Source organism: Heptranchias perlo, chromosome 6, assembly GCF_035084215.1.
Source record: "Heptranchias perlo isolate sHepPer1 chromosome 6, sHepPer1.hap1, whole genome shotgun sequence".
Classification (NCBI taxonomy): Eukaryota; Metazoa; Chordata; class Chondrichthyes; order Hexanchiformes; family Hexanchidae; genus Heptranchias; species Heptranchias perlo.
The window spans coordinates 12,383,377-12,399,268 of record NC_090330.1 but is presented as its reverse complement, the minus strand read 5'-3'; the positions used below and the strand labels follow the sequence as shown (position 1 = coordinate 12,399,268).

The 15,892-nt window shown below is 43.7% G+C and overlaps 1 protein-coding gene across 4 annotated transcripts in view; it reads right to left on the bottom strand.

The window, feature by feature from the left end:
• tubgcp5 (tubulin gamma complex component 5) overlaps positions 1 to 12,558 on the bottom strand; it is a 58,845-nt gene extending 46,287 nt beyond the window's left edge. The window contains exons 1-5 of one of the 4 annotated variants that reach the window (XM_067985770.1): positions 12,350 to 12,558; positions 5,537 to 5,590; positions 5,334 to 5,448; positions 2,225 to 2,321; positions 37 to 116 (exon numbers count right to left, since the gene is read on the bottom strand). In XM_067985770.1, the coding sequence (XP_067841871.1) occupies positions 37 to 116; positions 2,225 to 2,321; positions 5,334 to 5,448; positions 5,537 to 5,590; positions 12,350 to 12,468 (465 nt within the window). In that variant the 5' untranslated portion in view covers positions 12,469 to 12,558. Of the gene's footprint in view, positions 1 to 36; positions 117 to 2,224; positions 2,322 to 5,333; positions 5,449 to 5,536; positions 5,591 to 5,800; positions 6,022 to 6,774; positions 6,988 to 12,332 lie in introns of those variants that run through there. The other 3 variants (XM_067985771.1, XM_067985772.1, XM_067985773.1) reach the window with 3 other exon arrangements.
• Between the last annotated feature and the right edge of the window lie 3,334 nt (positions 12,559 to 15,892).

Below are 15,892 nucleotides of genomic sequence, written 5' to 3'. Positions count from 1 at the left end.
GCAAGGAGAGAAAAAAATTCCAAGGAGGTTACTCACTGGTGTGTCTGGATATGGGCCAATATCAATTTCTTCACCTTCCATCAGGTATTTCCCCCAGTCAAAATCATCATGTTGCACTGCAGAAAAACAACACACCTCAATCAATGCAGTTGTAACTCTAAATTCCTCTTTAAAGTTAACACAGTGGGCCACCATTCGTCGGAACTTAAAATTATTATTCTTGTGTTAAAATTCCTCACACAATCTTACCCCTCCCTATCTCTGTAACCTTACAGAAACCCCCACCCCCCCCCCCCAACCCAAACTCATCACTATTCTGACTGCAGCATCCTGTGCATCCCCCCTTTCCTTCACCCCACCTTTGGCAGCTATGCAGTCAGACACAAGTCCCACTCTCCAAAATTCCCTCCCCTTCTCCACCTCTTTGGTCAAGCTTCCCCTTAATTATTGTCTCCCACATCCTCCAGTCCACAATCTGTTGCTGATCTTTCAGCCTGCCCTCTGGAATTCTCTTCCTTTTGCCTCACTACCCTTCCCCCGCCTTCTAAAGGTTCCTAAAAAGCCATCTCTTTGGCCGTGCCTTCAGTCTCTTTCCCTTCCCCTAATTCATTATATGTTCTTAAAATGTATTCTGACGAAAGTTATATAAATGCAAGTTGCTACTGCTGCAATATAACAATGAAGAAAAGTTGTGACCATTAAGCAAACTCATTTCCTCTCTTCATAGTGGATCCTATCAAAATCTAATTATGCACTTCTGGTTTAAATATTATTTAACATTTTACAGCCGTAATGCCAATTGCCATCAGTAACTGACATTGTAATGACAAATTTAATATGAATTACACTATGTTATGGCAGAACACATGTTTTTCCAGTGGAGGAATGCAAAGACCCATCTGCAAAGGAAAGGAAGTACAAAAGAAGTTAAGAAAAACATTTAAAAAGAAAAGGTGAAAAGAAACAGAACATGAAATGATGGCAAAAAAATGAAAAGATTAAGGACAATTAATTCTCCCTCAATAGTGCTAGACAATCAAAAGCCCACACAAAAAAAATTGTGACTCGAGACTAGAATTAATGGATGCAGCACCTTCCCCCAAAGTAGGAATGCTGGAAAAAATATTGTACACAGGGGAGCAATAGTTATTTTGGTCACAAGGAGACATTGCATGTTTAGTCAGTACTTTCAGGTATAATAAATCATCTTTAGAATTCACATCCAATCGACAATTGAAATGTGATGAAAGGAGATCATTTCTGCTGCACTTGAACAAAAAATTGATATAACTAAATTGCTTATTGCTCCTTTACTATCAATAATGCCCCTTTCCCATGACATACCAATTTCAATGAATTCAGCAGGGTTTGCATAACAGAAATAATTATTGTAATGACACTGCTGCTTTGTAACAGCAGAAAAACAAAGATGGATGAAGCTGAATTTCTTCAGGCTCACAACATCAGTGCAATGTTATATAACAGTGTCAAGAAAATCATCCTGTGACTTCCTTAACTGAGTAGCAGCTGATTGAAGGAGAAGGACTTATATTCATAACCGAGATTGGTAGGGGTAATTGGGACACTTAAATAAATTGGAGGATTTCAGGAATGGGGGCAAAAATAGCTTAGAATGCACTGTGGGATTTTCGGTTTTCCTCTTGTCTTTCGGTGCAAGTGCACCAATTTCTATCTGCAGTACTTCCTTCAGATAAATCAAAAAGCGAAATACTGCAGGTTAAAATTTGAAACAAAAACAGAAAATGTTCTAAACACTCAGCAGGTCATGGAGCATGTGTGGAAGACAGAACAAAAGTTAATGTTTCAGATCTTATCACCCTTCGACAGAACCTTTAGTTCTGACAAAGGGTTATAAGACCTTAAACATTAACTTCTGTTCCTTCTTCCATGTCTTTCAGATAGTTTGGCAATTTTCCTACTCCCTTTTTAAAGTGAAATAAAGGTTAAAAACAAAAGTTCAGAATGTGCATATCTAGCTCAAACAAAGAATAATGGTGATATAATAAAGTGACAATTTTGTGTTTAAAAAAAAAAAGAGTATAGCGTTCAACCTGTAAAACAGGTGCACATTAACTAAAAAGCTAAGCCAAGCTCAGTAATGGGATGTATAAGTGCTACAATTACTCAAGGGACTGACATTTGTTAAAGTAGCAATCCGCTAAAGCAAATCACAAATGAATAAAGGACCAACACAATGACTCACCCTCCTCCTTCTGTCTTGGCTTCTCAGTGTATTGAGAGTTGGAAGGTGAATCAGAAAGGGTCAACAAGAGGGAGAGTATTGCATAGTGTTCCTTGGTCTGCAACAACATAACTTGTAATGAAGCCACTTCAATATTAGTTTTACAGGAATTCTTCACATACAGAAATAAAACTTTGAGGTCAAGGCTTGAAATACACAGTGGTAAATTGCTTTTAAGTAGTGCTTTTAAAAGCAATAATGCTGACACTAAGTGTAAAACATTCAACTGTTGAAGGTGCCATCTTTCAGATGAGACATTAAACCGAGGCCTGGCCTGCCCTCTCAGGTGGACGTAAAATATCCCATGGAATTATTTTGAAGAAGAGCAGGAAAGTTCTCACCAGTGCCCTGATCAATATTTATCCCTCAACCAACATTACTAAAAACAGATTATCTGGTCATTATCACATTGCTGTTTGTGGGACCTCGCTGTATGCAAATTGGCTGCTGCGTTTCCTACATTACAACAGTGAGTACATTTCAAAAAGTACTTTATTGGATGTAAAACGCTCTGGAATGTCCTGAGGTCATGAAAGGTGCTGTATAAATGCATATTCTTTCTTATAAGCAGGTTTTTTTAAAAAAATCATTTCACCCACAATCCTACAAGCAATTTAAGGAGTGCTGAAGCCAACAGCAATACCCCTAATGAGATCAGCTGACATGGGATCAAACCAGGGGTTTTCTTGTTCTGTATGATTCTGCTATTCACTTGTCTTTCCAATTTTCTCCCCTCTCCTAAAGGCACTGACTCCTTCAATGGATATCGTTCACCCAGTGATCAATACTCAGGTGAGCCTAAACACTGAGTGCGTGTCCTCATCCAGCGTCACATGCATGCACATCCACTCGGGTCCATTATATAGCAATCAGGAGTTAGAATCAGGTACATTACCACTTCCAGGGTCGCTACAGGTTTGTTGACGACACAAAACTAGGTAGGATGTGAGGAGGATGCAAAGAGGCTTCAAGGCGATTTAGGCAAGTTGAGTGAGTGGACAAATGCATGGCAGATGCAGTATAATGTGGATAAATGTGAAGTTACTCACTTCGGAAGGAAAAACAGAAAGGCAGAGTATTATTTAAATGGTGATGGATCGGGAAATGTTGATGTACAAAGGGATCTGGGTGTCCTTGTACATCAGTCACTGAAAGCAAACATGCAGGTGCAGCAAGCAGTTTGGAAGGCAAATGGTATGTTGGCCTTCATCGCAAGAGGATTTGAGTACAGGAGCAAGGACGTCTTACTGCAGTTATATAGGGCCTTGGTGAGACCACACATGGAGTATTGTGTGCAGTTTTGGCCTCCTTACCTAAGAAAGGATATACTTGCCATAGAGGGAGTGCAGCGAAGGTTCACTGGACTGATTCCTGGGATGGCAGGACTGTCCTATGAGGAGAGATTATGTCGACTCGGCCTGTATTCACTCGAGTTTAGAAGAATGAGCGGGGATCTCATTGAAACATATAAAATTCTGACAGGGCTAGACAGACTGGATGCAGGGAGGATGTTTCCCCTGCCTGGGGGTCCTAGAATGAGGGGTCACAGTCTCAGGTAGGACATTTAAGACTGAGATGAGGAGAAATTTCTTCACTCACAGGGTGGTGAACCTGTGGAATTCTCTACCACAGAAGGCTGTGGAGGCCAAGTCACTGAATATATTTAAGGAGCTAGATAGATTTCCAGACACAGAAGGCATCAAGGGGTATGGGGAGAGAGCGGGAATATGGTATTGAGATCGAGGATCAGCCATGATCATACTGAATGGCGGAGCAGGCTCGAAGGGCCGAATGGCCTACTCCTATTTTCTATGTTTCTATGCCAATTGTGGTCTCCCCCCTGACTACTACCCTGGCTGAGATCAGCAAACTCAGCACAAGCAATATCCAAACTGGAACCTTTATGGTCTGTATTGAGATCGGCAGCATTAACATTCCGTGCTTAGATGAGCCCAAAAAGGGTAAAATAATTTATGCTCAAACACCCATTATCTGAAGTCTTGCTTAGTAGTTCATTAAGTGCAGTCAATGTGAAAGTGTGCTCTTGGTTTCCTTCACGGTCTCAAGAAAGGTAAAATTCTAACTTGCTTTTCAAAAATAAGAATGTCTGGAGCTGTGTAAATTCAGCAGACACCAGACCAGAAGCTGGAGTGAACTGTTTATTTCTTCTTTGAATGGTTTAACCAAGTCTGCATTCATTGTGCTAAGCAATGCTCTGTTACAAAAGTTAATATCTTTGTAAAGAATTTAAACAAGTTATGGTTAGATTGCAGTTTTGTTAGCTTATAAACACATGTCCTATCTCAAGCATAAAATACCTCCCTGCACACAATTTCTCAATTGCTAAGGATTAGTGGAAGAGAAAAGGAGCTCTCATACATAATTTACATTTATGGTGCTCATCAAGGTGATGAATGTCAGTGCTGGGGAATAGAATATTTTCTCACTTTCTGCAATACAGCATGCTGACTGACTGAAACCCAAAACTTAAAAAGGACTCCTTATTGAATTTTCTTTACACTGTAAAATCAGTTATAATTGCCCTCCCAATGACTCAGCAAGTTTACCCACAGAGTTACGAAGCGATATAGACAAAGAATACATCGGGTTTGATCCTTGCACTGTGCGAAGTTAGCTGATCGGTAGGGACGTTTCAATCTACCTCAGTGCACGTGCGTGAGGGAACGAAAAGAAAACAACGCTCCTGACCGCTATCCAGCGGCTCCTGCTGGATGTGCATTGTGTGGACGTCGGGTATAGGATAGGATCAAGTTTGGTTGTGATAATGCCCTGTAGTGCAGCAGCCTCCTGACTTACACTGTCAAGGCTCACACATAAATGGGTGTTCGGTGTGATAGTGAAGGGCATATGGCACTCATGAAATATTACCCAAGCAAGGCATCAATGCCTTCAGGAGAAATGGGAGGGGAGAAAAATTGATGAGAAAGTAAAAATAGAAGGTTTTTTTAAAAGGTATTTTATTAAGTATTTCTTAGAGTCTGCAAAAATTGTCAGAACAGCTGAAGTCCAGTTCAATTAAACATAAACTTCAGACTAAAACATCAGATACCTTTGTTCCTTCAACTTCAACAGTCTCAAGAGGCAACTCCAGAAATTTCTCTGTTAGCCTCTGCCAGCTTGCAGCTTTTGGGAGCTCTGAATGAATAATCAGCTTTTCATAAATTCTGAGAAGCAAAACATGTGATAGTCAGTCACCAGCGTTTCACAACTACTGTAAAATAAAGCCATACATAAGTGAACGGAGGACCTCACCCGTCAATCATACGCGTTATTTTGTGGCTGTCTACATCAAGAAACCGATGGTATCTGAAAATAAGAATCAAAAGTCAAATTTAAACATCATGCAACAGCAATAGAAAATGGAATAACAATGGGTTTAAACCAGGGATAAAATATTACTTCTTCAAAAGCTAGCAAAGTTTTACTGGTGGGTATAATGGCCATTAACTTTCTTTTCTGCCAGCACAACCAATGATTTTTTTTAATAAAAAGAGAACTTTTGTCTCATATAATTACCCATGATAACTATTATTCTTTGGCCAAGTCGATAAAGAGATGGGCTGCTCCCAAGCTTCTTTCAAAATCTGAACTGAGCATCAATGGTTGTGCAAAAAGTTAGAGCTGAATCACAAATATGCCTGCTTGTGGCCTCCCAGCCACTGCCTCATCGCAAGAGAAAACCATCCACCAACCACTAGGTGGCACCATGTGTTGCAGCACAAATACACTGTGCCTCTGTGTTGCCTAACTGTGTGCATTTTTTAAACAAGGGTATCCTCAATACAGAAAGATAGTTAATGATATGGTACAGTGACCATACAACACAAATTTAAACATTAAGTATTCTGAATTGGTTGTGTAGTGTACACTAATTCTGCCATATTGGGAGCATAAGCCACTCAGAAAGTGTGCAAAATATAACACTAGTGTTATGTTTCTGGGTTAAATTCATGTCACTGTTTTCAACTATGGACCTTCCGACCAGTATTTGCAACAAGTAGTATTTTTTTTTAATTGTTTATTTATAATCTATCATAGAAAAAGAGACAATAGCAGAATTATGTAAGATTGTATACAAGAGAATAATACACATTTACAAATACAACAGGATAGTCACTATCAATACACTATCACAACCACAGTGAAAATGGTTGAAGTTGATATCATGAGGCATCTAGTTACTTATTCTGTAAAGCATGGAGCAGCGCAGATCTCTGTTAGATCAAACACTCTCTTGGCAAACCCTAGGGAGGGAGAAATGAGCAGAAAGCAGTGAAAGATTGTGCAAGAGAGTCAGGAAGCCCCTGAGACAAAGAGAAATAGAAAGAGTGGAAATAAGGAGAACTAGTGTTAAGGGGGCTATGTTCCTAAGTCTGTGGATGGCTGGCCATCAGGAGTTTTTTTTCAAAAAGTTTATTCTGGTCCTCAGTGTTTTAAAATATATTACCTTAAAGAATAAAATCACTGTTTACTCCCTCCATAAAACCCACCTCTTTAACTAAGCTTTTAGTCACCCCTCCGAATATCCCTTTCTTTGGATCAGTGTCAATTGTTGTCTGATTACGCTTCGGGACATTTTTCTATGTTGAAGGTGGTATATAAATGCAAGTTCTTGCTGTTATTATGGTTGACAATGAGAATTCTTCCTTTAGTTTTGAAATCACTGCCGTCCATCCCCATTTATATTGTCAGGTTACTGACAAATTCATTTTGTATGTTAATACAATTCTTTAAACGAGAATGTTATTGAATTATCCAACGGAATAAATCATAGTAATGTCATTAAGATTTGGAAAATGTTGAGACTGATAGCCTTTGAAAGAGCATTCTTCATCTATGACTCTGCAAAGAGAGTCTTGTGAGGTTATTTGACCATGAGGTGTATTACAGTAGAGTCCAATCCAGTCCTGAGCAAGATCCATATACACGCCCCAGCAAGAGTCAATTGGTCCCAACCAGACCTGGAGTAAAGGCTGATTTATTTTCCCATCCTTACCCCAGAAGCACCAAAAGCAATTGAAATGCCTCCATTGCTGCACCTCTAGTTAAGATCAGTTAACGATACAGACCAGAGATCAATCTGGGACCTTCTGGGACTGTACAGTTCACTAACACATCAGGCAGTTCATTTACTGACAACCCAATATAAACACAGCTCCATATGTTTAAATGGGTTCTTGTCACTCTAATCAATCACAAAGTTCAGACCTGTCAACTCACACAGCTGCAATGAAACCAACTTATTTTTGTTTAAAAATATAGGGGTTGATTTCCCAACCATGGCAGAATCTCACCCATTCGATATTTTGATACACATCGCAGTGAAAAATACTCATCTATATATTTAAATGGGTTTGCAAACAGTTTTTTTTTGGATCACATAGTCATAGTAGGTACAGCACAAGAGGCCATTCGGCCCATCGTGCCTGTGCCAGCTCTTTGAAAGAGCAATCCAATTAGTCCCATTCCACTGCTCTTTCCTAATAACCCTGTAAATGTTTTCCCTTCAAGTATTTATCTAATTCCCTTTTGAAAGTTACTATTGAATCTGCTTCCACTATCCTTTCAGGCAGTGCATTAAAGATCATTAAACAACTCACTGCCTAAAAAAAATGTTTCCTCATGTCACCACTGGCTCTTTAGCCGATCACCTAAATGCATTTCCTCTGGTTACCAACCATTCTGCCACTGGAAACAGTTTCTCCTTATTTGCTCTATCAAAACCCTTCATGATTTTGAACACCTCTATCAAATCTCCCTTTAAGCTTCTCTGTTCTAAGGAGAACAACCTCAGCTTCTCCAGTCTTTCCACATAACTGAAGTCCCTCATCCCTGGTACCATTCTGGTAAATCTCTTCTGCACCCTCTCTAAGGCCATGACATCCTTCCTAAAGTGGTGCACAGAATTGAATACTCCAGCTGAGGCCTAACCAGTGTTTTGTAAAAGTTTAGCATAACTTCCTTGCTTTTTATTTTAATTCGTTCATGGGATGTGGGCGTTGCTGGCGAGGCCGGCATTTATTGCCCATCCCTAATTGCCCTTAAGAAGGTGGTGGTGAGCCGCCACCTTGAACCGCTGCAGTCGTGCGGTGAATGTTCTCCCACAGTGCTGTTAGGGAGTTCCAGGATTTTGACCCAGCGACGATGAAGGAACGGCGATATATTTCCAAGTCGGGATGGTGTGCGATTTGGAGGGGAACACGCAGGTGGTGTTGTTCACATGTACCTATTGCTCTTGTCCTTCAAGGTGGTAGAGGTCGCAGGTTTGGGAGGTGCTGTCGAAGAAGCCTTGGCGAGTTGCTGCAGTGCATCCTGCGGCTGGTACACACTGCAGCCACTGTGCGCCGACGGTGAAGGGAGTGAATGTTTAGGGTGGTGGATGGGGTGCCAATCAAGCGGGCTGCTTTGACCTGGATGGTGTCGAAGCTTCTTGAGTGTTGTTGAAGCTGCACCCATCCAGGCAAGTGGAGAGTATTCCATCACACTCCTAACTTGTGCCTTGTAGATGGTGGAAAGGCTTTGGGGAGTCACTCGCCACAGAATACCCAGCCTCTGACCTGCTCTTGTAGCCACGGTATTTATATGGCTTGTCCAGTTAAGTTTCTGGTGACCCCCAGGATGTTGATGGGGGGGATTTGGCAATGGTAATGCCGTTGAATGTCAAGAGGAAGTGGTTAGACTCTCTCTTGTTGGAGATGGTCATTGCCTGGCACGAATGTTACTTGCCACTTATGAGCCCAAGCCTGGATGTCGTCCAGGTCTTGCTGCAAGCAGGCTCAGACTGCTTCGTTATTTGAGGGGTTGCGAATGGAACTGAACACTGTGCAATCATCAGCGAACATGCCCATTTCTGACCTTATGATGGAGGGAAGGTCTTTGATGAAGCAGCTGAAGATGGTTGGGCCTAGGACACTGCCCTGAGGAACTCCTGCATCAATGCCCTGGGGCTGAGATGATTGGCCTCCAACAACCACTACCATCTTCCTTTGTGCGAGGTATGACTCCAGCCACTGGAAAGTTTTCCCCCTGATTCCCATTTACTTCAATTTTACTAGGGCTCCTTGGTACCACACTCGGTCAAATGCTGCCTTGATGTCAAGGGCAGTCACTCTCACCACACCTCTGGAATTCAGCTCTTTTGTCCATGTTTGGACCAAGGCTGTAATGAGGTCTGGAGCCAAGTGGTCCTGGTGGAAACCAAACTGAGCATCGGTGAGCAGGTTATTGGTGAGTAAGTGCCGCTTGATAGCGCTGTCGACGACACCTTCCATCACTTTGCTGATGATCGAGAGTAGCCTGATGGGGTGGAAATTGGCCGGATTGGATTGTACTCGATGCTTCTATTTATAAAGCTCAGGATCCCATATGCTTTTTTTAAAACAGCCTTCTCAACTTGTCCTGCCACCTTCAAAGATTAGTGTATGTGCACCCCCAAGTCTCTCTGTTCCTGTACCCCCTTTAAAATTGTACCATTTAGTTTATATTGCCTGTCCTCATTCTTCCTACCAAAATTCATCACTTCACACTTCTCTACATTAAATTTCATCTGCCATGTGTCTGCCCATATCCTCCTGAAGTCTGTTACTATCCTCCACATTGTTTACTACATTTCTGAGTTTTGAGTCATCTGCAAACTTTGAAATTATACCCAAGTCCAGATCATTAATATATATCAAAAAAAGCAGGGTCCTAATACTGACCCCTGGGGAACACCACTGTATATTTCCCTCCAGTCTGAAGAACAACCATTCACCACTACTCTCTGCTTTCTGTCCCTTAGCCAATTTTGTACCCACGCTGCCACTGTCCCGTTAATCCCACAGACTTTAATTTTGCTAACAAGTCTATTATGTGGCACTTTATCAAATGCCTTTTGAAAGTCCATATACACAACAACCGCACTACCCTCATCAACCCTCTCCGTTACTTCAAAAGAACTCAATCAAGATGGTATTACAACACAATTTGCCTTTGACAAATCCGTAACTACTTTCATTTATTAGCCCATACTTTTCCAAGTGACAATTAATTTTGTCCCAGATTATAAAAGCTTCCCCACCACCGATGTTAGGCTCGATGGCCTGTAATTGCCAGGTTAATCCTCCCCTTTTTTGAACAGGGGTGTAACATTTACAATCCTCCGGTACCGTCCCCATATCTAAGGAGGATTTGAAGATTGTGGCCAGAGTCTCTGCAATTTCCACTCTTACTTCCCTCAGTAACCTAGGATGCATCCCATCTGGATCGAGTGACTTTTCTACTTTGAGTACTGCCAATCTTTTAAGTACCTCCTCTTTATCGATTTTTATCCTATCCAATATTGCTACTACCTTCTCCTTTATTGCTACAATGACAGTAACGACGGATGCGAAATATTCATTTAGTACCTCAGCCATGCCCTCTGCCTCCACAAGATGATTTTCTTTTTTGTCCCTAATTGGTCCCACCTTTCCACTATTTATGTTTATAAAAGTTTTTTGGGTTCCCTTTCATGTTAGCCACTAATCCATTCTCATATTCTCTCTTTGCCCCACTTATTCCCTTTTTTAGAACGCCTCTGTACTTTCTGTATTCAGCCTGGTTCCCCACTGTATTATGAACCTTACATTCATCATAAGCCTTCTTTTTCTGTTTCATTTTAATCTCTATATCTTTAGTCATCCAGGGGGCTCTAGCTTTGGATGCTCTCCTTTCCACCTCATAGGAATGTGTCTACTCAGTACCCAAACCAACTTCTCCTTGAAGACCTCCCATTGTTCAATTCTAAACCTAATGATATTATGATCACTGTTCCCCAAATGCTGCCCCACTGAAACATGCTCCACTTGGCCCACTTCATTCTCCGAAACTAGATCCAGCACTGTTTCTTTCCTGGTTGAGCTGGAAACACACTGTTCCAGAACATTCTCTTAAACAGATGTCAGGAATCCCTCCCCCTCTTTGCCCTTTACACTGTTATTATTCCAGTCCATATTGGGATAATTGAAGTCCCCTATTATTACTACTCTCTAATTCTTGCATCTTTCTGTAATTTGCCTGTAAATTTGCTCCTCTATCTCCTTCCCACTATTTGGTGGCCTATAATATACACCAAGTAGCATAATAGCTCCTCTATTGTTCCTTAATTCTAACAAAATAGATTCTGTCTTTGACCCCTCAACTACATCATCCCTTTCCAGTGCTTTAATAGTTTGCTTGATCAATACTGCCATCCACCCCCCTCATTTCTTTCCTGAATACCTTGTAGCCAGAAATATTAAGTACCCAATCCTCTCCTTCTTTGAGCCAGAACATTGTTATTGCCACTATATCATAGTCCCACATGGCGACTTGAGCCTGCAGCTCACCAACCTTACTTACCATGCTACGTGCATTTACACACATTCACTTCTCATCTTAGATTGCCTCGCATTTGCACCCCCCCCCCATATCTGATCCCTCGTTACTGAACTATTCTTTACTCTAGTGCTGCTTGCTCCTCCCAGTCCTCTGTGTACCTTTTCTCTCCTCTCTAATGTTTCATCCTGGTGTCCATCCCCCTGCCAAAATAGTTTAAACCCTCCCCTCATGTTGCCAGCCATGTCCTCTATCCCAACATTTCTCTCCTCCATATGTTAACTATCATGGTTCTTCCCTTCCCCCATCAACCACCAGCTAGCAATTCCACCAATTTGAGGGCGCTATCAATCTCGTCCCTCCTCCAATGAGGTCTCCCTACTATCAATCCTTCCTTCCATGCTCCCACTCCAGGGGCCCTGCTAATATTCTCAACCCCATGTTGAGGGGGCCTTAAAAATATCTTCACCCACCCACACTTAAAAGCCCCACTAACGTCTTACACTGACGGTCTAGTTAATATCATCACCACCACACCCCCACCTCTTGTTCCTGCTAATACCCCACCCACCCAATGTGAATGACCCTAGAGCAAACGTAATTTCTCTTCTCCTCTCTCCTCTTCGTTGATAAAGCTACTCCTAAACCTCAACCACTTTCCCCAGTATTGACAATATCCCTCCCTCCACCATCCAGACTGCAGGCCTATCACCTGTGATCCTCGGTTACCTGACATTAGACCAGGCGTACTGCAGTGCGATCTGGAAGTTAGGATCCTCCTCCCGGGCCCCACTAATACATTGTATCAACTGCTTCAAATCCTTGTCAAATTTATTCCAATGCGCCATGTTTATAAATAAAAGCAGCCGCTTTCAAAACTATCAACAGAGCCAACCCTCCCCGAGAACATTAGCGTTAGGTCCAGCGCCACCGGAAGTACCAACCACCGCGGGCGCGCGCTCCTCCGAACACTGCCGGTTCGCGCCGTTGTCGTGGAAACGCAACGACCCAGATTCGGGAAAGTGACGGTTTTTAAACGTTTGAATTTGTTTTATTGTTATTAACTATCGAGATTCATCGGGTAGCTTCCAGTTTTTGACCTTGTAGATGCAGTCAACGTATTTAAATTTTTTTAAAATACTCATTTCACTGCGATAATCTCCGCTCGCCAATCTCCACAAGTCCCCAGATTGACTCAACTCAAAAAAAAACCCTTGTCCTTGTTTGCACATCCCTCCATGGCCTTGCCCCACCTAGCCTCTGCAACCTTCTCCAGCTCCACATCCAACCTGTGCCTTATGGATGTCTTTTTTTTATCCGTTAATGGGATGTGGGCGTCGCTGGCGAGGCCAGCATTTATTGCCCATCCCTAATTGCCCTTGAGAAGGTGGTGGTGAGCCGCCTTCTTGAACCGCTGCAGTCCGTGTGGTGAAGGTTCTCCCACAGTGCCGTTAGGAAGGGAGTTCCAGGATTTTGACCCAGCGACGATGAAGGAACGGCGATATATTTCCAAGTCGGGATGGTGTGTGACTTGGAGGGGAACTTGCTGGTGGTGTGCTTGCTGCCCTTGTCCTTCTAGGTGGTAGAGGTCGCGGGTTTGGGAGGTGCTGTCGAAGAAGCCTTGGCGAGTTGCTGCAGTGCATCCTGTGGATGGTACACACTGTGGTGGATGGGGTGCCAATCAAACGGGCTGCTTTGTCCTGGATGGTGTCGAGCTTGTTGAGTGTTGTTGGAGCTGCACTCATCCAGGCATGTGGAGAGTATTCCACCACACTCCTGACTTGTGCCTTGTAGATGGTGGAAAGGCTTTGGGGAGTCAGGAGGTGAGTCACACGCCGCAGAATACCCAGCCTCTGACCTGCTCTTGCAGCCACAGTAATTATGTGGCTGGTCCAGTTAAGTTTCTGGTCAATGGTGACCCCCAGGATGTTGATGGTGAGGGATTCGGCGATGTTAATACTGTTGAACGTCAAGGGGAGGTGGTTAGACTCTCTCTTGTTGAAGATGGGCATTACCCGGCACTTGTCTGGCACAAATGTTACTTGCCACTTATTAGCCCAAGTCTGGATGTTGTCCAGGTTTTGCTGCATGCGGGCATGGACTGCTTCATTATCTGAGGGGTTGCAAATGGAACTGAACACTGGGCAATCATCAACGAACATCCCCATTTCTGACCTTATGGTGGAGGGAAGGTCATTGATGAAGCAGCTGAAGATGGTTGGGCTTACGACACTGCCCTGAGGAACTCCTGTAGCAATATTCTGGGGCTTAAATGATTGGCCTCCAACAACCACTACCATCTTCCTTTGCGCTAGGTTTGACTCCAGCCACTGGAGAGTGTTCCCCCTTATTCCCATTGACTTCAATTTTACTAGGGCTCCTTGGTGCCACACTCGGTCAAATGCTGCCTTGCTGACAAGGGCAGTCACACTCACCTAACCTCTGGAATTCAGCTCTTTTGTCCATGTTTGGACCAAGGCTGTAATAAGGTCTGAAGCCGAGTGGTCCTGGCGGAACCCAAACTGAGCATCGGTGAGCAGGTTATTGGTGAGTAAGTGCCGCTTGATAGCACTGTCGACGACACCTTCCATCACTTTGCTGATGATTGAGGGTAGATTGATGGGGTGGCAATTTGCCGGATTGGATTTGTCCTGCTTTTTGTGGACAGGACATACCTGGGCAATTTTCCACATTGTTGGGTAGATGCCAGTGTTGTAGCTGTACTGGAACAGCTTGGCTAGAGGTGCAGCTAGTTCTGGAGCACAAGTCTTCAGCACTACAGCCGGGATGTTGTCGGGGCCCATAGCCTTTGTTGTATCCAGTGCACTCAGCCGTTTCTTGATATCACGTGGAGTGAAGCGAATTGGTTGAAGACTGGTTTCTGTGATGGTGGGGATTTCAGGAGGAGGCCGAGATGGATCATCCACTCGGCACTTCTGGCTGAAGGTGGTTGCAAATGCTTCAGCCTTGTCTTTTGCACTCGCGTGCCGGACTCAGCCATCATTGAGGATGGGGATGTTCACGGAGCCTCCTCCTCCCGTTGGTTGTTCAATTGTCCATCACCATTCACGACTGGATGTGGCAGAACTGCAGAGCTTTGCTCTGATCTGTTGGTTGTGGAATCGCTTAGCTCTGTCTATAGCATGTTGCTTCCGCTGTTTAGCATGCATGTAGACCTGTGTTGTAGCTTCACCCGGTTGCACCTCATTTTTAGATACGCCTGGAGCTGCTCTTGGCATGCTCTTCTACACCCACCATTGAACCAGGGTTGATCTCCTGGCTTGTTGGTACTGGTAGAGTGAGGAATATGCCGGGCCATGAGGTTACAGATTGTGCTGGAATACAATTCTGCTGCTGCTGATGGCCCACAGCGCCTCATGGATGCCCAGTTTTGAGCTGCTAGATCTGTTCTGAATCTATCCCATTTAGCACGGTGGTAGTGCCACGTTGGGTGGTGTCCTCAGTGTGAAGACAGGACTTCGTCTCCACAAGGACTATGCGGTGATCACTCCTACCAACACTGTCACGGCAGGTAGATTGGTGAGGGTGAGGTCAAGTAGCATTTTCCCTCATGTTGGTTCGCTCACCACAAGCCGCAGGCGCACTCTGGCAGCTATGTCCTTCAGGACTCGGCCAGCTCAGTCAGTAGTGGTGTTACCGAGCCACTCTTAGTGATGGACATTGAAGTCCCCCATCCAGAGTACATTCTGTTCCCTTGCTACCCTCAGTGCTTCCTTCAAGTGGTGTTCAACATGGAGGAGGACTGATCCATCAGCTGAGGGAGGACGGTAGGTGGTAATCAGCAGAAGGTTTCCTTGCCCACGTTTGACCTGGTGCCATGAGATTTCGTGGGGTCCAGAGTCAATGTTGAGGACTCCCAGGGCCACTCTCTCCTGACTGTATACCACTATACCGCCACCTCTGGTGTGTCTGTCCTGCCGGTGGGACAGGACATATCCAGGGATGGTGATGGAAGAGTCGGGGACGTTGGCTGGAAGGTATGATTCTGTGAGTATGGCAATGTCATGCTGTTGCTTGACTAGTCTGTGGGACAGCTCTCCCAATTTTGGCACAAGTTCCCAGATGTTAGTGAGGAGGACTTTGCACGGTTGACTGGGCTTGGTTTGCCTTTGTCGTGTCCGGTGCCTAGTGGTCCGATGCCGGGAGATCCATCCGGTTTTATTCTTATTGTGACTTTCTGTAGCGAGATTGTACAACTGAATGGCTTGCTAGGCTTGACTGACCTCCTGAGCATCCCATCCTCCTGGCACA